General features: G+C 39.0%; 1 protein-coding gene across 1 annotated transcript in view; it reads left to right on the top strand.

The window, feature by feature from the left end:
- The window catches only part of LYST (lysosomal trafficking regulator), a 159,838-nt gene extending 139,528 nt beyond the window's left edge, over nucleotides 1–20,310 (top strand). Inside the window, exons 45-53 of the mRNA XM_054975108.1 lie at nucleotides 2,330–2,560; nucleotides 5,832–6,021; nucleotides 6,699–6,835; nucleotides 8,352–8,450; nucleotides 11,126–11,265; nucleotides 11,556–11,653; nucleotides 14,205–14,361; nucleotides 17,264–17,335; nucleotides 18,434–20,310. Coding sequence (XP_054831083.1) covers nucleotides 2,330–2,560; nucleotides 5,832–6,021; nucleotides 6,699–6,835; nucleotides 8,352–8,450; nucleotides 11,126–11,265; nucleotides 11,556–11,653; nucleotides 14,205–14,361; nucleotides 17,264–17,335; nucleotides 18,434–18,572 — 1,263 coding nt within the window. The 3' untranslated portion in view covers nucleotides 18,573–20,310. The remainder of the gene's footprint in view (nucleotides 1–2,329; nucleotides 2,561–5,831; nucleotides 6,022–6,698; nucleotides 6,836–8,351; nucleotides 8,451–11,125; nucleotides 11,266–11,555; nucleotides 11,654–14,204; nucleotides 14,362–17,263; nucleotides 17,336–18,433) is intronic.
- The last annotated feature ends 1,666 nt before the right edge of the window (nucleotides 20,311–21,976 follow it).

The following is a 21,976-nucleotide window of genomic DNA, read 5'->3' as shown; positions in this document are numbered from 1 at the left end:
ATCTAGTCCAGCCCCCAGCACAGTGTAGGAAATTCACAACTACCCTCCCACACACACCCTAGTGACCCCTGCTCCATGCCCAGAAGATGGCAAAACACTGTCCCTAGCCAAACTGGTCTGGGGAAAATTGTTTCCTGACCCCAAAGTAGTGATTGGCATTACCCTGAGCATGTAAGAAGGGGCCACAAGAACTAAGTACTCATGATCTGCCTAGGTTCACAGAATCAGCATTGCTGTCATATGGTCATCTAGTCTCTGCTTAAAAACCTCCAAAGAAGGACAGCCCAGCACCTCCCGAGGAAGCCTGTTCCACTGAGGCACCGCTCTAACTGTCAGGAAGTTCTTCCTAATTTTTAGCTGAAAACTTTTGATTTAATTTCAACTCGTTGGTTCTGATCCAACCTTCTGGGGCAACGGAAAACAACTCCATACCATCCTCTATATGACAGCCCTTCAAGTACTTAAAAATGGTTATCATATCACCTCTCAGTCATTCCCTTCTCCGGGCTAAACATTCTGAGATCCTTTAACCTTTCCTCATAGGACTTGGTCTCCAGACCCCTCACCATCTTTGTTTCCCTCCTCTGGACACGTTCCAGCTTGTGTATATCTTTCTTAAATTGTGTTGCCCCAAAATGAACACAATACTCTAAGTGAGGTCTAACCAGAGCAGAGTAGAGCGATACCATCACTTTGTATGATCTATACTTCTGTTGATGCAGCCCAAATAAATTTGCCTTTTTAGCTACCACATCACACTGCTGTTCAGTGTATGGTCTACTAAGATCCCTAGATACTTTTTCCACGTACTACTGCCAAGACAAGTCTCCCCCATCCTATAATTATACATTTGATTTTTCCTACCTAAACACATAACTTTACGTTTGTCTCTGTTGAAATTCATTTTATTTGTATGTGGAAACTTTTCAAAAGTCTTATTGAAATTGAGATGAACTATGTCTACGGCATTCCCTTGAGCCAGCAGTTGGGTTCAGGAAGCTGGCTCCTGGCCCTCGATGGGGCACCACTTGTACCCATACTGACAGTGAGAAGTCTGAGTGGACCTGGATGCCTCCTTATCAGTGGAGGCCCAAGTCATGGCAGTTGCTAGGTCTGCATTTGTCTATCTACATCAAACCAGGTAACATGTCCCCTACCTCTCGACCCGCAACCTAGCTACATGATCCAGGCAATAGTCACCTGCAGATTGGGTTGCTATAATTTACTCTATGCTGAGCTACCCTTGGACCTGATCCAGAGATTGCAATTGTTTCTGAATGGAGTGGCGCGTGTCCTTATGGGGACCCTGTTTCGGGCACACATAACACCTGTGTTGCGCCAGCTGCAGTGGCTCTCAGTGGAGTTCCATATCAGGTTAACATTTTTGGTTTTAACCTTTAATGCCCTTAGTGGACTGAGGCCAACTATATGCAGGATAGCCTCTCACCATGTTCCCCAGAGAGTGCTCCATTTGGCAGATACACATCTATTGGTGATCCCTGCCCCTAGGGATGTTCACCTTGCCTCAACCAGAGCCTGGGCTTTTTAGGTCCTGGCATCATCCTGGTGGAACTCTCTGTTTGTGGAGACCAGGGCCTAGCAGGATTTTTATCTTTCCACCAGGCTTGCAAGACAGATGTTATGCCAAGCCTATGATGGTTGAGGCAGATGAAAATCCTGCCAGCCTCCTGTTGAGGAGGGGGGTCTCTGTTCCCCCTCCTTTGATTTCTGTGGTTCACTTACCAGCTTGTCCACCCACATCCCATGAGTTCTGAAGTTGCGTTGTGCAATGTGAGCAATACATCAAGAGCTTGTTTTTACTGAAACTGAAGGGTTGATGTTCTTATGTTATTGTTGTTTTTATCTTTTATTTAACTTTTAAATGTTATCCATTCTTAGCCTGCTAGCAGGGAGATCGAACGATAAATCTAATAATAAATAAAAATAAAAATGTTTTGTTATAAAGAAAAACAGGTAGATGAGCTTTGTGATAACTAAAGTTTAGTTTTTTGAGGTGACCAAAACTAGGAAACAGGATAGAAGGTGTGACTGCTTGCAAATGAGATTTTAAAAAGGTTAATTTGGTAGAAGGTTGCCCTTTTTATTTTCTTTCTAAGCTTTGGGACTGTCCATTTCCACATGTCTTGTTCCTTATTCTCTAGTAAGAATGAAAACCAAAAGACGTTTTGAATGGCATTGTTCAAGCTTGGCTATACAGAGTTTTTCCTAATATATTAAGTTTTGTGTACATGTCAGTGTTTTAAAGTTCATCCATACCCTTTGAAAAACAAAGACAGTCTTGTATTCTTGTATTTGGCTTGCATTTTAGACATATTTTGGAATGGATGTATCTGCTGTTGAAGATCCAGTTCAAAGAAGAGCCCTAGAGACTATGATAAAAACATACGGACAAACCCCTCGCCAGCTGTTCCACACTGCACATGTCAGTAGGCCTGGATCCAGACTAATTATGGAGGGGGAGCTCCCTGCTGCCATGGGATTATTAGTGCAGTTTGCTTTCAGAGAAACAAAGGAACATACTAGAGAGGTCATATATCCGGTATGTTAATGTAATTCAAAGGTTACTCATGTTCTTATGCATTATTTTATGTGACAGTGTGATGTCTATTGTAAAAAAAAAAAAGGTACTCTGAATATATTTTTTTCATCATTTATTAAATGCAAAAATGAGTATTCTCTCCTTTTGCTTGCTTCAAAAATTCAATCTTGATCGTTACTCTTGGGAGGAGAAAAATGACAAAGTTGCATCTGGCCAGGAATTTCTCCTCTTTCTAACACTTCTGCCATGTTCAGAGATTGGCATTCAGTGACTATATGCTATTTTCAACCACATTGTTTCCCTTTTAAAGGACACCCTTTGTTGGACTGCATGGCATCAAATAATCTTTTGTCCTTGGGGTGCTTATTTCATTTAATGCCTATAGGTTTTCCTATCAGTGATTTGTTAGCAGAGATGTCAATGTATTTCCTTTTTTAAAAAATTAAGCTTTCTGCTAATAAGGGACTTCCAAATATTGTCAGTAATTAGGTTTTTTTCAGTCCTGTGAACTACAATTTAGGAAATATTGCTCTGAGCGCCAGTTGAACATTGGAGCTTAAATTGCTTCTTTGCAGTATAAACTGTTTTGTGCTGTCAGTCAAACTGATTAGAAGTGTATTCGGGGGGGGGGGGGGAGAATGGTATCTGATGGCACTACTCCAAGTCTCTTGATTTCTAATTTCTGCACTGTGGCATATATCCCAAGGCACATTCAGAGTCCACGTTGAAGTGAATCAATAAATATATGAAGGCCTTGATGGGACCAGCAGGCTCAGATATGATTTCCTTCCTTTTCATATATACGTTTCTAATTCAGTGGCTGGCTCAGGGTCTGCAGATCTGCTTTGCTATCTGGGGGAAAGAAACTCAGCAGCAGCTTTGAAACCCCGTATAGAGTGCAAAGCAGCTTTATAGATTAATAAACTCAAATGAAGAAATGGTCCCTTGATTACGTTGCTTGAATCTCTAAAATTAAGTCGTCATTTAGGATCATAGAGACAATTATTAACAGAGTGCCATTGAAATTAACTTCTCTGCAAATGTCAGCAAAACATCAAAACAATTAGCTGTGATAGAAAAAGTTCTTTGTTCAAATTTTACTATTATGCTTGCTGGAGGATCTTAGGCAATCCAAAATCCCTTAGTCTCACTAATATGGGGGTAATACTGGCCTACTTTAAGGGTTGGTGTAGTAAAGATCACTGATATGATGTATCTTCTGACTCAGGATATGCATCAGTTCCCTACAAATAAAACTATATGTTTGAATGAACAGGTTGATTGAAGCAATAAAGCAGCATATACGTTGAACATGCTCCAGGGGTCCTTTTCATAATAGGGCTCTGGAGTATTGATTAGGGATTGATATTCTGGAATCAGCTGGAAGAGGAGTTCTAACTGATTACAAACGGCAAGCTATCATAATCTGGTTTTTTTAAAGTTACTAGTCTTCCTGAAGCCAAATCCCACCATTTTGTTTAAATTTTATTTTTCATCACTGCACTAGTGCAAAATCAGAAATGAAAATGATTTTTTCGCATCTTCTCCCACCTCTACACAGGTGATGGGCACTGGAGACACCTTCTCCCCTCCCAACTTTAGTTACTTCCCAGTGCCCAAGTTTCTGCAGCTTCCCTCCCCCCACCCCTTTGCAGCTCATTCCTGATCCTTTCAGTTTAGATCAATAGAAAAGAGGATGTCTGCTTCATAGTTGACAACAGAGGCAGTGGCTTGCATGCTGAGAAGTAAAGGGAAGAGGAGGAGTCAGAATCTTGGCATTACTGGAACTGGAATGTTAAGTAGAAGAAAGGAAATGGAGGCCATGGCTGTAGGAACCATGGCCACAGACATTAGAAGGAGACAAGAGCAGAGCCTTTCCCCAGTTGCATGCTCAGGAGGAGAGCAGGACAATTATATTTCCTAAGAATAAAAGGCACTTCAAGCTGCCAAGCACTACCATCATCTGCAACAGAGCCAGCCCACAAAGTACACAAAAAAGAAGACACTGGACCCCAAGGACTAGTGCATTGCAGGTGTAGAATTTCAGGCTTCCAGTAGAATTTGTTGGTTTGGTCCTGTTGATTAGAATGGGACTTATTTTCCAGAAAGTGTAGTTAGAATCATTTCCTTCAGTTCTGATGAGATCCTTTCATACTGGATGGTCATGGCAAATGCAAAAACTGAAATAGGGGGCAAAAATTCATCTATTAAAATGTTGAGAGACGGTAACACAGACCCCTCAGAGTATGAACAAGAGCCACCCTAAATTAAAATTACTGGGAACAAAATTGTGCCCTGCTCTTCTATCATGGCAGACCTTGATAGACCTTGTGCCTCAAATTAAAATGATACCCCTCATAAAGTTAGCCAACTAATACAATTGTTTCAGAACTACTGCAGAGATACAGAATTTTGCACCTTTTAATAATTTAAAAAATTAAATTTAAAAAAATTAAAAAATTAAATTCAAAGGTGAATTTAAAAATGGCTAATTTGACTCTTTTTAAAAAATCTACAATAGTATTTTAAACCTAAATAGTTTCTTCTGGTATTCTGTACCATATTTGTATCGTCACAGAAATGCCAATTTACTTTTCTAAGACTGCAAGTGAAAATACCGAACAAAACAGGGCACCAGATCAGTTCCGAAGGAAGAACACTGCTTATTTCACTCATGTTTGGAAATAGATCAAGATGGGTAGCCGTGTTAGTCTGTCTTAGCAGTGGAAAGGAGCAAGAGTCCAGTAGCACCTATAAGACTAACAAGATTTGTGATGGGGTATGAGCTTTTGTGAGTCACAGCTCACTTCTTCAGATGCTATTGGACTCTTGCTCTTCCTCTTTTCTCATATTTGGAAGTTTGCCTTTATCGCTCAGAGTTTTATCTTCCCTCAATCAGTTGCTTACCTATCTTTATAACCTCCATGTTCTATGATATGTTCAAGTTTGAGGATTAGTTTCCTATATAGTGCTGTTCGACTAATTTTCAGATAGCTGGAATTGATTTTTACTTTTTTATCCAGAAAGCCTGTTGCTCCAGTCAGAAAATCTGATATGATCTGCCATTAGGAAACCTCATGTCTGTAGTGTTTTCTTTTTTCCTCCTCCTAGTTTCCCCTTTATCTGTTTTTCAGTTCTTATCAGTCACTGGAGTAACTCTTTCTGTGAAGCTTATGTATTAAATAACAGTTCCTTTCAGCTTTGCATTTTAAGAAGCTTTATAACATCGACTTAAAATGCATTCCTAACCATTTTTATGTCTTTGTTATAGAGCCCTTTGCCTTGGATCAAAGGCTTAAAATGGGGAGAATATGTAGGTTCCCCCAGTTCCCCAGATCCTGTTGTCTGCTTTAGCCAACCACATGGTGAAAGGTTTGGTTTCCTGCAGGCTCTGCCAACTAGAGCTATTTGTGGCTTGTCCCAAAAATTCTGCCTCCTTATGATCTATAGCAAAGAGCAAGGTAAGGATGCATGGATTCTGCAACAGCGATAGAAAAAAATCATGAAGAAAAAGATCATGATGATCTATTAAACAGCTAATTTGTCTAGTCTCTACTTAGAGTGCATAGATAATGTTAATATTGAGGCCTGACTCTTCTATTACTTAGTTGCCTTGGTTGCTACTGAGATTCCCAAACTGCATAGGAACAGAATTGTGTAAAGTGGCTCCTACATAAATTGTAAAAATTTTAATCCTCCACAGAACTATGCAAAACAGATGACTGGTAAGAACCTGTAAATGGTGGTTACTTCCGGCAGCTGTTTTTCCACACACTTCTCTGCAGCAGTTGCATTGTTCTGGATACGTTTGAATTGGTCCTTGTAATCTGGTTTAGCAGGGATTTACAACTGGGAAAATCATGTTTGTATAATACAAATTGTATAATAATAGTATCATACAATGCATTACACTATTTTTAAAGAAGTGTACAAATTTTTGTTCTATGACAACTTCACATATGTGAATACACAAGATACCATCTACATCACTAAAATTAAAAATTGCTTATGTTGTAAAGATTTAACTGCAGTCATCCATTATTTAGATCAGTACATTTGTGCCTCTTTTTGATTTTTGTGGACCAGCATATGGTGTGTTTAGTACAAGATATGAATATCTTCACTGTTGTTTTTTCAGGTGTTAGAAGCATGCACAGTACAGATATACAGTGGTCAGCCATTCTGAGCTGGGGTTATGCTGACAACATTTTAAGACTAAAAAGCAAACAAAGTGAACCACCAGTGAATTTTATACAGAGTTCACAATTTCATCAGGTAAAATTATTTAACTCTCCTGACTCAAAAGTTTGCATCTATAGAATGCAGTGTTAGAAAAAACCCAAGGTGTGTGTGTGCCTGTGTTCATGGAAACAAAGAGACTTTTGACACCAAAAAACTAACAGCTTGTTGTAAGATGAATGTTCATGACTGGAGGTCACCATCAGATGCTTGAAGCATTATCCTAAAGAAGATATGCCTTTCCTAGACATACTGAATGTCTTAAGTGTGTGGCATATTGGCCTCTCTGTTTGTTGTTGTTGATAGTATGCCTTTCTCAGAGTATATGTGCCAACTGAAGATAATGTCGTCATCATCATAATCATAATCATCTTGAAGGCAGGAATTGTGACTCTTGAAAGCTTGTACCTTGAAAATTTTGATAGTCTCAAAGGTGCTACTGGACTCAAAGCCTGCTGTTCTACTGCAGACCAACGAGGCTACCTACCTGAAACTATCATCATTGTTACTGACAAGATTTTCTGCCCTCACAGGGCCACAAAGGCACAGACAATTGAAACCAGAGCTAAAATACATGCAAATCATAAAAACAACAATTAAAATATACCATCTCAGTATCAGCAAGAAGGTAAAGTTGATGTGAAATGGTTGTTGCCCCCCTCGAAATCATGGATATCCTTCCACTGCCAACTCAAAAGACAGGAAAGAGTGATCACTGTAGGAACGCCAAGCGAAACGAAGAAGTCTTCACTCACTGGTGGAAGCTAGCAACAGAAGGGGACAAGCGAATCCCCTTGTGGAGAGAGTTCCGGAGTTTTGGTGCTACTACTAAGAAGGCTGTCTCCCAGATTGCCACCCACCTAGTCTTGAAAGGCAGGAGTACTTAAGGCAGGGCCTCCAAAGATGACTGTGGTAGTCATATGCATGTGATTAAATTGTTAGTCACTGAAAGCTTGTGGTATCATAGAATTGTTACCCTGTAATGTGCTGAGACTCTAATGTGTGAAAAGAGAGCTTTCAGAGATCTTGTTCCCTCCTTTCCTCAACCTGTGAAGCTGTCTTGTATCAAATCAAAGCCATTGGTCCTTTATAAAAACTGACATACACCTAAGGAACCACCAGTACTCCCCCCTCCCCTCACCACCTATATATATCTGGCCAGTTTCTTCTTACCCTCCATGCATCTGACGAAGAGAACTGTGGTTCTCGAAAGCTTATGCTACAGTAAAGTTGGTTAGTCTTAAAGGTGCTACTGGACTCTTTACTATTTTGCTACTACAGACTAACATGGCTAACTCCTCTGGATCTATGACCAGTACAGTCTTAAGCAAAAAAATCCCATACAGGGTGACTACAGTCTAAGTCTCTTGAAATCATTTATTTTGTACTGGAGTAATTATGCATAGGATTGCACTGTAAAATATGTACAGGATAGTCAATACTGAAAATGTTGTCTTAATCAATATAAGCTACCTTGAGAGCTCTTTGTATCTGTCACAGAGTTATAAATGTAATATGACAGATTTGGTTTCAAATCTTTCTATTTTCCAAGGTAACAAGTTGTGCTTGGGTCCCAGACAGCTGTCAACTTTTTACTGGCAGCAGGTGTGGAGTCATCACAGCATATATGAACAGATTCACTAGTAGTACAGTAAGTAAATGAGAATGACATATAAGTGTGTAAATGTCTGGCCGGAGTAGTCTGCGTTCAGAGATTTTTTTCTGTGATCTAATTTTTAACAAACCCAAATGGGAGAAATCTCTGCTAGATTGTTCTCCCCTCCCCCAAATCACCTTTTTGAGGGGACTCTATTGTGGGTTTATCACCAAAGGGGTAAGGGCGGTGATGGCTAGGTGACAAACAAGACCAGTGACAACTTGTTGGAAATAAAAAGGCCACACCTTTATTGGTTTACAGCTTATGGAGATTTGACACGGCATAGGGTGTGAATCCAAGCATTGGATGACCTGCCTACTGGCTGATGACCACCCTCACCCCCCTTAGCCTGCCAGCTGAGAGGGGGAACCATGGGATGATAGGACATGAGATTCTATATGGACACAAACCTCTGCATGGATCCCCCTGCCACCTGGGAGTGAGCATGCTCTGACGCCCCCAAGATGGGCTTGTCCCTGCAGTATATCACCCCCAAGATCCTTTAAGGTAATCCCCAAATATGGGGAAACTGGGCTCACAGGCCCTGTTTCTCCCCATAAGGATCCATGTCCAGTGCCAAAATAGCCCCCTCCTGAAGTTGTGACAGAGAGAGAACAGCCAAAAGCTTCAGATCCAAATAATGCATTACAGAATCCAAAAAAAAAACCATCAAGGAAGAAGAATTCCCAACTCAGCTGAGCTATTACAAACAACCCAACTATCCTCAGCAGAACTAAGGTGGGGATGGGTAGAAAGACAGAACAAGGGCAGAATGCTGGTGGCGTGGCCAGCTTTCCAGCATATAGCCAGCAAGCAGACCAAAAGGAAGACTTCACCCTCTAGGTCCACTGGGTAGGTCCTTCACACAAGCCCAGCCAGCCTGATGTTGATTGGCTGGCTGTCCAGACATTTTGAATCTGGGGCTGCTTGCTTTTCTGTTCTGCTAACTTTGGGAAGGCTTGTAAGGCAGTTTAAGAGACTTTTTGGTTAGCTGGCAGCTGGAGGGGTTTACTTTAATTCCTTCATGTTGTTGTTACTTTTCTGTTAAGAGCTTTTATTGATCTTGATTTACAACTTATTATTGATTTAGTCATATTTGTCAGCTAGTTTGAGCTCCTTCTGGGGAGAAAGGCAAGGTATAAATCTTTCGATAAGTAAATTAAACATAAAAATAGTAATGCTTAAAGTGCTCAAAATATATGATTGCAACTTGTTGTTGTTATTGTTATTGTATTCAACCTATATAAATATGCTTGCCATAAATATGAGCATTCTTCTCACTGTTGCTTAGGTAAAGAGAAATAAGCCATCTTTCTAGGAGCCCCTGAGCTCTTTCATTTCCACACACTGTAGACAGCATGCGGCTTCTGTGTCTTGTCAGCTGCTTGAGTTTGAAGCCATATGGTGTGACAGCATGCTCACACGCCAGTAGCATCTGTTCTAGTTTCTATTCCCAGCTAAGTAAAGGTGTAGGGGAGAAATTTGATTATGTTCCATACAATAAACATGCAGCAAATTTTACTACCTTATGTGAGCATTACTAAATTACCTGTATTGCAAGTTAAAGCACTGTATGACATTTTATGGGTTTAACAAACTATTTCCATACACCTAAGAACTTTTTTTGCTGGCATAAGAAATCTTAGAATTGGTAAATTAGAGAGATATGTCTATTAAATTAGCATCTTGATAGTCTAGCAAATTCTACTGCTGGAGCTCTAATACACCTAGCAAAACTGTTGTCTTTTTGTCTGTCACCTCTGCTGATCATCTTCTTGTATAGTGAAAATTCTGCATCTTAATTAGTTTTGTGACTGACACTTTTGAGAAGAAAAGGTAAAATAAAACAATATGTAGTTCTTGAATGTAAATTTACTCTTGCCTGATTGGGTCATTCAGATTTCACATTGTGACATGGATCCCACAGAAGATGTCCTCTGATGAAAAGGTGTTAATTTTCACCAATTCCCTCCAATCGGTACAGACCTCCAACTCTCCCCCTCATGCTGTTCCTGTGGGCCCTCATTCCCCAGGAGAAGCATGGGGGGGGGGTCAGTTTGGGCTACAATCAGATGGGAGAGGGAAGAAGTTGCACTCCACTGGTAAAAATCCTTTGAGGTCCAAACTATTTAATGTCTGTAAGGCAAGATCTTGGCTGTCACTCAATATTTACCCAATATTCTGAAATCGCAGGTACTGCAGTGCTGGTTTAGTAAAGTGCTTCCTAAAGCCAGGGCAGTTTACTTCCTTTATACTTTTCTTCCAGCTACAATTTTATTTTTAAGTGTGGCAACATAGAGGACCTGTGAATTTCCTGGGAAGCAATTTGTGTTGTACAACAAGCTACCTGTATAGTCTTCCTCTGTGTTAATGCCTGTGTGGGAGATCTGAAGAAACTACGTTTCACAGCTAACACTATGCTATCAGTTGTTGTTAGACAAGTATTTATTAGTGTTACAAATACTTGAGCTTAGAGAAACCCTGATGTGCATTTTTGTATTCAGTAAATTGCATATAAGAGTCAGCACACATTGATTCAAATAAAAATAAATGGTAAAATATGTACACTTCCACAATTAGCATTACATTTATTTGCGATATCATGTCCCCCTTCCCCAGGTCTGTCCTTCAGTCAGTCAGTTCTTAACTGTGACTTTATTGCTTTCCAGCCATCTGAGGTAGAAATGGAGTCTCAGGTGCATCTGTATGGCCATACTGCAGAGATCACCACTTTATTTGTCTGCAAACCCTACAGTATAATGATAAGTGTAAGCAAAGATGGGACCTGCATTATATGGGATTTGAACAGGTACAAACACTAGATATTTTCTTCTGCTATCTAAATAGTACCTACCTGCTACATTTTAAAGATTAAAATATAATTTAGTATTGTTTTTTGTGTTCCACTAACCCTACAAGTATAGTAGGAAAGATCTAAACTTTCCTTACTCATATAGTACCTAGCACATTGGCACTACATAAAAGTATATCAGTGGTAATACTAAAATCAGTTACCATTGATTTAAATAAAATGTTGCTTTAAAAGAGCAATTCTGACAAATGTTGAAAATATTAAGATCGCTAAACTGATTCTTCCAGGCTCTGTTATGTGCAAAGTCTTGCTGGGCACAAGAGTCCTGTGACGGCTGTGTCTGCTAGTGAAACAACAGGCGACATTGCAACCATTTGCGATTCAGGTAGGTGCCTTATTGGAAGCCAACAACTTAGTCTTGTAGCCATCATAATCAAATGGAGGGCTTGGTCACACTTTATCCATGTTTCTAGCGTGACATGGTGTTCAGCACAAACTATTCTGGAAATGTGTCTGGTTCATAGTGTCAAGTGGTTCTTATAGTACAAGAGAGTTCTGTGTACTCAAGTGAATTGTGTTGTCATATTTTCTACATGCAGCTGAAAACAGGTTTCACTGATGTAGAGTTCTCTGCTGTGCGAGTTCCACAGAATAAAAGATACAGAGTAAAGCAAAATTAATCTTCTGTATTGATCTGTTTCTGGTGGTGTAGGCATGTGCATGTCTTAGAACTGCATAAAAGTCTCCACTGGGCCAAGAGTAAAGTAAGCCAATACTCATCTCTATTAAAAACAAGTTGCCTTACTAATGCAAATAACTTAAATAATTTCAGAGATAGAATGACAAAATCAGAAAGTCTTTTGAATCTGTTGACAAGCAAAATATCACATTGTTGTAATGAGCCAAATCATTATCCAGGCCATTAGACAGACAGATTATTATTATCAGTCTATAGGTATAAGCTTCCATTGTGGGCAAAGACTAAAAGGTCTGAGGCTGAGCTTCTTACTGGTATATGCCAGAATGACCCAATAAAATTGGACAGGATCCAAAGAGCCTCTTTTGTGTACCTGGTGCTTCTTATGAAGACTGACGATTTTCCTCAGTTCAGCTTCCAGCTGCAAGCCATCACTCTGAACTGAATTTCAGTCTGAAGGGATGCTTGACAAGTATGGATTGGGGAGAGGAGCTATAGTGGGATAAAGGACCTGAAGAGTCCAATGTGTATACCTAGAACACCATGTGGACCTTGTTCCTTATCATTATCTTTATGCAAATTCTTAGGTAAAATGAGAGCATATTGTAAAAGCTGTGGAGAGAGTAGGAGGAAGAAGGGAGAGATTGATTTAGAACTTTAATGAGCTCTTAAGGGATTTGAATTCTCTCTTGTTCATTATGATCAGCTCTCATATCCAAGAGATGAGAGTATCTTGCTATATATTCTTATTCAATATATTGTATCATAAAAACTCCTAAAGGGGGAATACAGTCCAAAATTGCTTCAGTTAAATTGTCTCATTCTTGCCTCCTGATACTAAAATAATTGGCAGTGTGGAGATCGTATTACAGTCTTCATTAACTGCACTTGGAAAATAAGGACAAATAGCACTGATGTTCCAACTATGTCTGAAATGGAATCATATTTAATATACAGTGTAGGTGTTTCTAAAGAAGGATCTGGTAGAAAGTGTGGATTATTTATACCTATTTGTAGTTACTGCAGGCCTCTAGAGACTGAAATGATTTCTCAGCAAGTCTCTAAAACGCTAGAGAGACTGATTGAACAGAATGCTGTAATTCTTTTCATCATATATTCTTCTTTCCTTGTTCAATGGAAAGGTCATGCATCTGTGTCAGACACTGATCTCCTTTCTGCTGGTCAATGGAAGTGACTCTTCCTTTCCCTGTTTCTGACAGTTTGTAAGGAATTTAGCTTACCTCCATGTCTGTCTGCACTGAGCTTATTCTAAATGCTATGGTAAATTCCATTACTACACAGAATCATAATATACCTGGACTGTGAACTGTGCCTAAGACTTCAAAAGAAAAAGTCCATTCTGTTTCAGGAATGGAACATACATTGCCTACCATGAGAAACCTCATCTGAAGCTCAGTTTTTATTTCTGGTTACTGTTTTCTCCACACTACTGCAAGATATCTAGGAAACATAACTGCATTGCTGATCAGGCCAAATTCCAATTTAGATTAGTACTCTGTCTCCAGCTACACAGCTCAGGAAAGCTGGTAACTATGGTATGATGATTATCATAGTACTTCCCTGTAATTTGCCCTCACTATCTGTTAATCAAAGCTAATACTGCTTCTGAAGATGCAGGGGGCGGGGGGCGAGGGCGGGTTCTGAACATGGAGAGTCAATTTAGTAAAGTAGTGGTCAAATATTCCATGTCATCAGTGTGTACATAATGAAACAGGCTTCACATACCTTACAGTTTCTCTTTCTGGATGCTGTGCTTACAAGTGCAGTGGGGAGGATGTTTACACCATACTGGTGATATATTATGTTTGTGAAACTGTAGCTGAGTAAGCCTTCTCTGAGCTTGATGCAGGTTGTCAGAAGTTCTCTTCTTTAAGATTCCAGGGAAAGAAGAAGCCTTTTTCCAGAGCATCCCTTAGCTCAGTTTGGAGAAGTCAACAATACAGACTCTAAAGTATGCCATGGTTCTAAGCTCTTTCAATTAACTGACTTGATTGGTACCAGTGAGCTGTTGTATCTTGCCTGTTTGTACTAGGTTTTAGTGAAAATATCTGTGATTTTACAAAATTAGGGGTATATAGGTGGCTTCTGTGTCAATCTAATGGCATTACCTTGAGTCTAGTAGTATGTTCAGTAATTTGTTAGTGAGTTTTTACTGGAATAGTCTTTTTGCAAGTTTATACTGCTTATCTTATAGTCATCTTCATCTTTTGTATTTCAGTTGGAGGTGGCAGTGATCTCAGGCTTTGGACAGTGAATGGTGATCTTGTGGGACATGTGCACTGCAGAGAAATTATATGCTCTGTTGCCTTCTCTAACCAACCTGAAGGAGTCTCCATCAATGTGATTGCTGGAGGGTTAGAAAATGGAGTTGTAAGGTGAATCAATATAGCAGACAATCTTACCTTTTGATAAGATGTACATCTTTTGAAACTTTGTACTTTACTGTTATTTCTTAACATATATTCGTAAACTGTGGATAGTTATTTCTGTGGAGGGAGTGGAGCTGCTTTCCTCATATTGAACGTCCCTGCCATTGATTGTATTGACTTATACTGTGTAATCCATCTCAAGTCTCAGTGAGAAAGGTGAATTATAAAATTACATATAAAAAGATTGCTGCAACCACCTACTTTTGTAGCTGGATAATGGTATTGCTATAGATCAAAGTCCTTTATTTGTATTTGTGTGCGTGCATGTGCACATGTGAGAGAGAAATGGGGAGGCTTGTTCCCTTTGTACCCTGGTTGTTAGCTTCCTATAAGCATCCAACTGTTGAAAATGAGCGCTGCATTATGTGCCCTTTTGCCAGATCCAATAGGACTCTTCTTAAGTCCACGATAGTCACTAGAGATGGGCACAAAGCAGGGGAGTAGCGGTTAGTGGTTCGTTGTGTTTCACAAACCATGAACCACCACTAACTTGCCCAGTTAGCATTTTTCTTATCTGTGATAGTCTATCTCTGATTGAAAAAGTCTCAGTGCCAAGATCTTGCAGTAATGTCTTTCCAGCTTCCTGATCTAAAACTTGGTAGATTGTATCTTGTATTTTGACTTGAAGATGTGTATAATTAGTCCATTTATATTTTATTTGGGCTTTTCTCAATGCTTCTGTTGTAGATCTGAGTTCTTTTCTTTAATATTGTGGATGGCAAGTCTGTAAGGATTTGAATATTTGTCCCTTTGTAGGGGATTGATCCTTTATTTCTTGCTATTTCTAGTATTTTGCTCCTTGTCTTCCAGTCTGGGATTGTGGCTAATATATCTCTTGGTTTATTATACTTTGGATTATTTTGTGACGCCAGGCGAAAAGCCTTGGTGATTATAGGAGTTGCTCCCTTTTCAAGTTGTAAATGCTGTGACAGCCATGATTCTAAAAAGGAGGGTAGATCTGCATTATCAGATATCTTCTCATCAAAATTTCTGAATTTAAGGTTAGATTGTTTTGCCTGGATTTCCAATTGTAATAGCCTTTCTTGTAGCTGTTTATTTTCTTGTTGTAAAACGGCTATTTCAGATCGCAGTGAATTGCTTAATATAAGAGCACGATTAGCCTTTTGTGCTACTTTGTTTATAGCCAATTTTATTTCAGCAAGTTGTTCCTCAAAGGGTTGAAGAATAGTTGAGACTATTCATAATTTTTTGCTCCAATTGAGCAAGCATTCTGGCTAGTATTGGGTCTGCTGAGCTAGATAAGTTGGGTAGTTTATTCTTACCCTTGCTGTTTTCAGCAGCCATTTTGGATGTTGCACTTTTCTCCTCCGTTGCTTGCTGCAAGGCTGGGAAGAATTCCTGAAGCTTTTTTGAAGTGTTTGCCTTCGTTTTTTCCTTCTCAAGGTTTTGTTTGCTCATATTTCTTTCTTTATTCACTTTTAAGTTCTGTTATGATGTTTTATTTTGATGCTTTAGGGTGGGGAGGGATGGAGCTAACGTTCCAAGCTTCCTTGGAAAGCCGAAGCCACACCCCCAAAGGAGATGTTTTTGGGGAGAGAGGAGTATTCTTTGAAAGGACAGGAGGACAGAGACAATCTATGAGAGGAAGTTAATCTTGAGGGGAAAGAGTAGATGTTCTTTGGGGAGACAGAAATATTCTTGTATAGGAAAGGACAGAGGCGATCCATGAGGGAAGGTCAATCTTGGGGGGAAGGTAGGGTTGCCAGCTTCCAGGTGGTGGCTGGAGATCTCCCAGAATTACAGCTGATCTCCAGGCCATAGAGATCAGTTCCCCTGGAGAAAATGGCTGCTTTGGAGGGTGGACTCCATGACATTATACCCTGCTGAAGTCCCTCTCATCCCCAAACCCCACCGTCTCCAGGCTCCCCCCCCACACACACACATATCTCCAGGAATTCCCCAATCTGGAGCTGGCAACCTTAACTCTATGGCATTATACCTTGCTGAAGTCCCTCTGCTCCTCAAACCCCACCCTCTCCAGGCTTCCCCCCACATCTCCAGGAATTTCCCAACCTGGAGCTGGCAACTCTACAGGAGAGGTGTTCAATAAAAAAATAAGACTCCTCAGATGAATAACCCACTAGGCTTAGCTCCTGAGCCTGGCTGTGAAACAGAAGAAGGTGCTTCAGAGCCCTGAAGCACCAGAATGTCAAGCAAAAGCTTCAAATAGCCCCCTCTGTGACTGAAAATCTAACAGCAGTTCCTCCTTGTCAAACTGCCTGCTAGAAACTGAAACCATTCACCTGAGAGCTGGGGGTTATACTCCTTCTGCTCTCATAGAGCAGAATGGGAGTTCTCTGGTTGGCGGCCAGAGCTGCCTATCAAGCTTTGGAGGGCTGACATTGGTGTTCCCAGGGCTGCAGAAGATCTGCAGAAATCCATCCCCCTCGTTGCCTAGGGAATAGATTGATTGGCTCCAGGCTGTCTACAGTGATGAACCAAAAAACGAACCACCCTAAAAATCGTAGTGGCTCATTGCAGTTCATCAAAAATGTGCTCCGACGAACTGCTGGTTCGCGAACCAGCCCAGTTTGTGATGAACTTTAGTTCGTATTTTGGTTTGTGCCCATCTCTAATAGTTACACAAAAATATACACATCTGTTAAAGCAGTGCTAGCCACCCATCTGAAAGCTTGCTTTCGTTTGTTCTGAAATACAACTTGAAGCACTATGAAAACATGCAGCACTTGTTTGCTCAGACAAAGAGCAGGATTTAAATGTAAAACGAATGTGTGCTTAGGTGGTCAATGATAGCTTTATAATACCACTTCCAAATCTGTGAAATTATGATGTCATTAGATTATGTATCATTCTGTCTCTTTCTTAGGTTGTGGAGCACGTGGGATTTGAAACCTGTGCGGGAAGTTACGTTTCCTAAATCAAATAAACCTATTGTGAGGTAAAAAAAAACCCTTTTCATTTTGTAGTACACAAATCAACTTATTTATTTGCTTTCTGATCATTCGAATTCATTTTACCGATAGTTTACGGCCAAATAGAATGAGGGGCTGAAAGAGCAATTAATGGATCTCCTAAGTGGTTTTTATTGATAAATAACCACTGGGACAACACCCACATTTTGAATCTTGCCACTGCATTGTGTATATGTGGAGGAAAGAGCTGCAGTGTGCTGTTTGAAAGGTAAATATGCAGGCAACCTGTATGCGCTCCCAGCAGGTTAAATTGTAAATCTGAGTGGCTATTTCAGGTTAGGAAAACAATGTGAGGCAAAGAGTTAACCCCTTCCACTGTGCCACATCCACTGCCACAGCTTTAATCTGAATTAAGAGGCTAGTGGAGGGTGGGTAGTAACTTCTATTTACCAACAAATTATACTTTGAAAACCCTTTCATGCATCTCCCTGCATCTCAGCTAGATTGACCCTTAGTGGTTTGCATTTTGTATTTCAAAATCCCATAATGACACTTAAAACGTCTTTAATACTACTGCCTACTGCCAAAGGTTTAGTTATCCCAGCCATGTCTTACATACAGTCCTGTCACTTTAGGGATAAGGAAGTGTTCAGGTGTATCTTTTCATAAAGCAGGACAGTGTTGATTCTTGTATTTTCCTAGCTGCTGATTTCATTTAGTTGGGTTCTGTGCCATATCGGCCTCCCTATTTCAAACATTACCATGTGGGATGAATAGATAACATGACTGATTCCATGCGCAGGAGGAATAAACAATGGGGTTTTGTTGAAATATAATTCAAAACAGCACAAGAACAGCAAGAGTTTACAGATTCCAAAGTTTACAGAATCCAAAGATCCCAAAGCCAGTGTGGTATGGCTGTGAAGTGTGCCAGTTTTGCTTGGGTCCTTGAGACATATTCTAGAGCATCAGTTATTGCTAACACATCTGACATTCTCTGTGAAATGACTTCAGTACTGGTGGTTATTATATCTCCCCCTCCCTTTAATTTGTGTCTGTAAGCTTCTAAATGTACTGTATACCCTGAGATGGAAAAGATTTTTTTTCCTTTTAATTCTTTACAGCCTTACATTTTCCTGTGACGGCCATCACTTGTACACAGCAAATAATGAAGGAACTGTTATAGCTTGGTGTCGCAAGGACCAACAGCGCTTGAAACTTCCCATGTTCTACTCCTTCCTTAGCAGCTATGCAGCAGGCTGATGGCTCTTCATATTCCTCAATCTTATTTAATTTTGAAGCACTTTAACTCCAGAGTAGATTATAGACCTCTCTGGTTTGACTGGATTTTGAAATGCATTGAACATCTTTCTGACAAGCGAGTAGATCAGAGACACATCCATGAAAGGCTGCTGCGCATGCTCATGCACCCATTGTTTGAACCATATCAAGGATATAGGGAAGTTCTGGTCAAGTGTGTTTTGGTACCAGCAAAGTAGTAGATCTGCTCATCAAGAAATCTAAATGCTGCAACATTTAATGTAAAAAATATTTTTATGAATCATTTCATGGACCCCTCGTATTTTGAATCTTGAAGTACTAGGGTGACTTTTTCCTTTTGTGTTGTAAAAATAAAATAGCATTAAAATACTTCAAAGGTTTATACAAAGAGAAATTGGTCAGTGTTTCTGTGTAACTTATTAGTAGATTGTAGTATACTTTACTCTAGGAAAAAGTATAATTCCCACCACTTTTAAAAATCAAGGACTCGAAATTGCTTTTTAAATGAAGCAAATTAACTCAGTAGGTGCTTTTGCACCAACAGTGTTCAAATACTAAAAGTATAATTCTGTGAAATGTCATACTCTATACTTGTTGCCTTCCTAATTTATAACAGGCCGTTAGTCTATAATGAGTTGTAATAAACTATTGTGACAACATGAAACAATAGTCAAACCAGATTTTCAGGATAATTGTAGATATGTGCAACATAAAGTATTCTAAAGCTGGGAGAATCACAATCTTGTAGTTTACATTTGAGAGGTGAAGAGTCTAAAAAAACCCACAGAAATGTGCTTCCATTTGTCATGCAATAATTATTAATGAAAAAAAATTGAATAAAGGAAGTTTGACTAATCTTTTAAGTTAAGCAGATCAGTTTAAAATATTATACACATATATGGAGCCCTGTTTCATAATTTAAAGTAAACCTGTAGAAAAGTCAGCCACTTCTAAACATGACTCCCCATTTTGTCAAGATTATTATTAACTTCTGTTTTAGTTAATTAAAGTTAATTAGTTAATTAACTTTATTAATTAACTAGTTAATTAAAGTTAACTAGTTAATTAGTTAGTTAAATATTTACAGTTCATTTTAGATTAACGTCATGTCTGTCTTCAGTAGAAAAAATTATATCATCCCAAAATTTCACAGAGATATATTTATACAAAAGCTATAGAAAAACATGTTTCATATTCTATTTTTACATTTAAATCTCACTTTTGATATTATGTATGTCTTAAAAACACTGTACCATGAAAACTGTAACTGGTCACCTTATGTGCACTCTAGACTCTTGTCATGATTATTCTAGTTTAAAACTGTACGAAGGATCCTGAATTTTTTCAAAAATAGCCTTTCCAAAGGCTATCTTTCCAAACCACATTTTTAAAAAACCCTAGACATGGAGCTGCTGGGTGAATGTACACACATTTATTTCCAATCCTCCAGTCTTGCATGTAGCTTCATTACATCCAGTGGCTCTCAACATACAAAAATTCAAAGGGGGAGGGTGTTCTGGTACATGTTTTAATCATAGTTGTTTATGATTGGAGAGAAAGTAATACATGGGTATGTACTCAGTTTTATACACCTTTCCCTTTCCACTGTTTTGGGAGCATTTCATTTGCTCCTACACTGGGATATGGAACGTTACTTATGGAGTCTTATTTTTAAAATTATAAATTGTTATGAAACTTCAATATGCAATATAGCCGGCCTTAAAATACAGTATTTTTATGCAAAAATGTAAAGTTTATGGATAGATTATTTATTCAGCATGATAACGTTGTTCTAGAAGCTTTAAAAACACTTCATGAAAATTATGCGTATCAAACCAAATATCCCTGTAAATAATCATATCTTTATATGCACTGCACCAATATTGTTTGGCAATAAAGCATATATTTCATACAAATATAGGTAAGGCATTAATTTTATGCAGCTAAAAGATTGCTTATAAACAATGCATAATTTTTAGACATGTTTTCATTTTCACATCTTGCGTCACTTATCTGAAGTCATTTTTACTTACATTGGATCCAGTTAGATTCATAAAACAAATTATGAGGGATGGACAAATAGAAAACTATAAATCTTACCAGAATCACAGGACAAACATCAGCTCACTGCACAGTTCCTTAGTTTCCTTTGATACTTGGAGATACGTCAGCTTCAAAAAGGAATAGTTGGCTGTGCCTCTACCTTTTACCATTGCAGGGAAAAACAACTTAGGATCATAAATAGTTTGGAGAGGAAAGATGGTTAGCAGGGAGAGAGCTAAACATTCCTTCCTGCTGTTTTGTTCTACGTCTCTCCCCCCCGCCCCATCGTTTTCTTTAAAGGAACTGGGGTACTGTTGTACATGTGTAACAAGTAGGATAGCCCCATAAAATTCTTCCATATGGTTTACATTTGCAGTGTTTGTGATCTAGGGGACAATGTACTGCTGTACTAGATCTGTAAAAGACCCTGATTCTGAAAGAGGGCTTAGTAGTTGCATTCTTGTGACTAAATTGGTTTCTCCATTTCCAGTCTATGAAATCTGCTAGAATTAGTCCATTACCTTACTTTGTTTTAAGAAAAAGAGATTTTAAGTGCCTGGAACACTTGGCAGAGCAAGTTGCTTACAAAGGTTTTGAATAACACCAGTTAAAAATAAAAATGTTTTTAGACTGACACAATTTAAATGTTTTGCCTTTTATAGCCGCGGCGCCTTCAAGCAGAGAGGTTTGCAGACAGTTGCTAATGAGAATGACTTTAAAATGTGAGGATGCTGTAATTTTAAAAATGATTTGCACTTGCAAATATGCACAGTAAAAAAGAAAAATTACCACATTGCTTCCTTTATAGTAATGTAGTGACGCATAGACGTATGTGTGCCTTAGAAACTGCTGCCTGAATTACTGTTTCAGCATAGCTTGAAAGAAATCCAAAATTGGTAACTATTTTTGCTGTTGGTGGATCAATGTCTGTTCTAGCAGTACATAAACTTTAAGTTCTGTATAAACATACAGAAAAAGAGCTGTTGGTGTGTTTTGAAAATTCACTTGCCCTCTTCTGGTCACATGCACATCTCTGAGAGTCATGTTGGAAACTGGTTCTGCAGCTGGCAGCTGTGATGTCACGATTCCTACTTTTCCCCATTTCCCTTAATTCCCAGAGGAGTTTTACAAACTTTTAACAATTGTTTTTCTTTTTTTAAAAAATAGTAATAATAAATAGCAAAAATGCTTGTAATTCTAAACAGTTAGCACCTTAAAAATGAAAAGTAGACAGATGAAAGGTGCAAGAACAAGGACGGAACTAGCATTAGAATCTCTGGTGTGTTCTTCTCATAAAGAGAAGCTGAGAAGAAACCAGGTTTACTTCTCAGGAGAACTGCTGG

This window comes from Eublepharis macularius, chromosome 1 (genome assembly GCF_028583425.1).
Source record: "Eublepharis macularius isolate TG4126 chromosome 1, MPM_Emac_v1.0, whole genome shotgun sequence".
In the NCBI taxonomy this organism is placed as follows: domain Eukaryota; kingdom Metazoa; phylum Chordata; class Lepidosauria; order Squamata; family Eublepharidae; genus Eublepharis; species Eublepharis macularius.
This window is presented reverse-complemented; position numbering and strand designations above follow the sequence as displayed.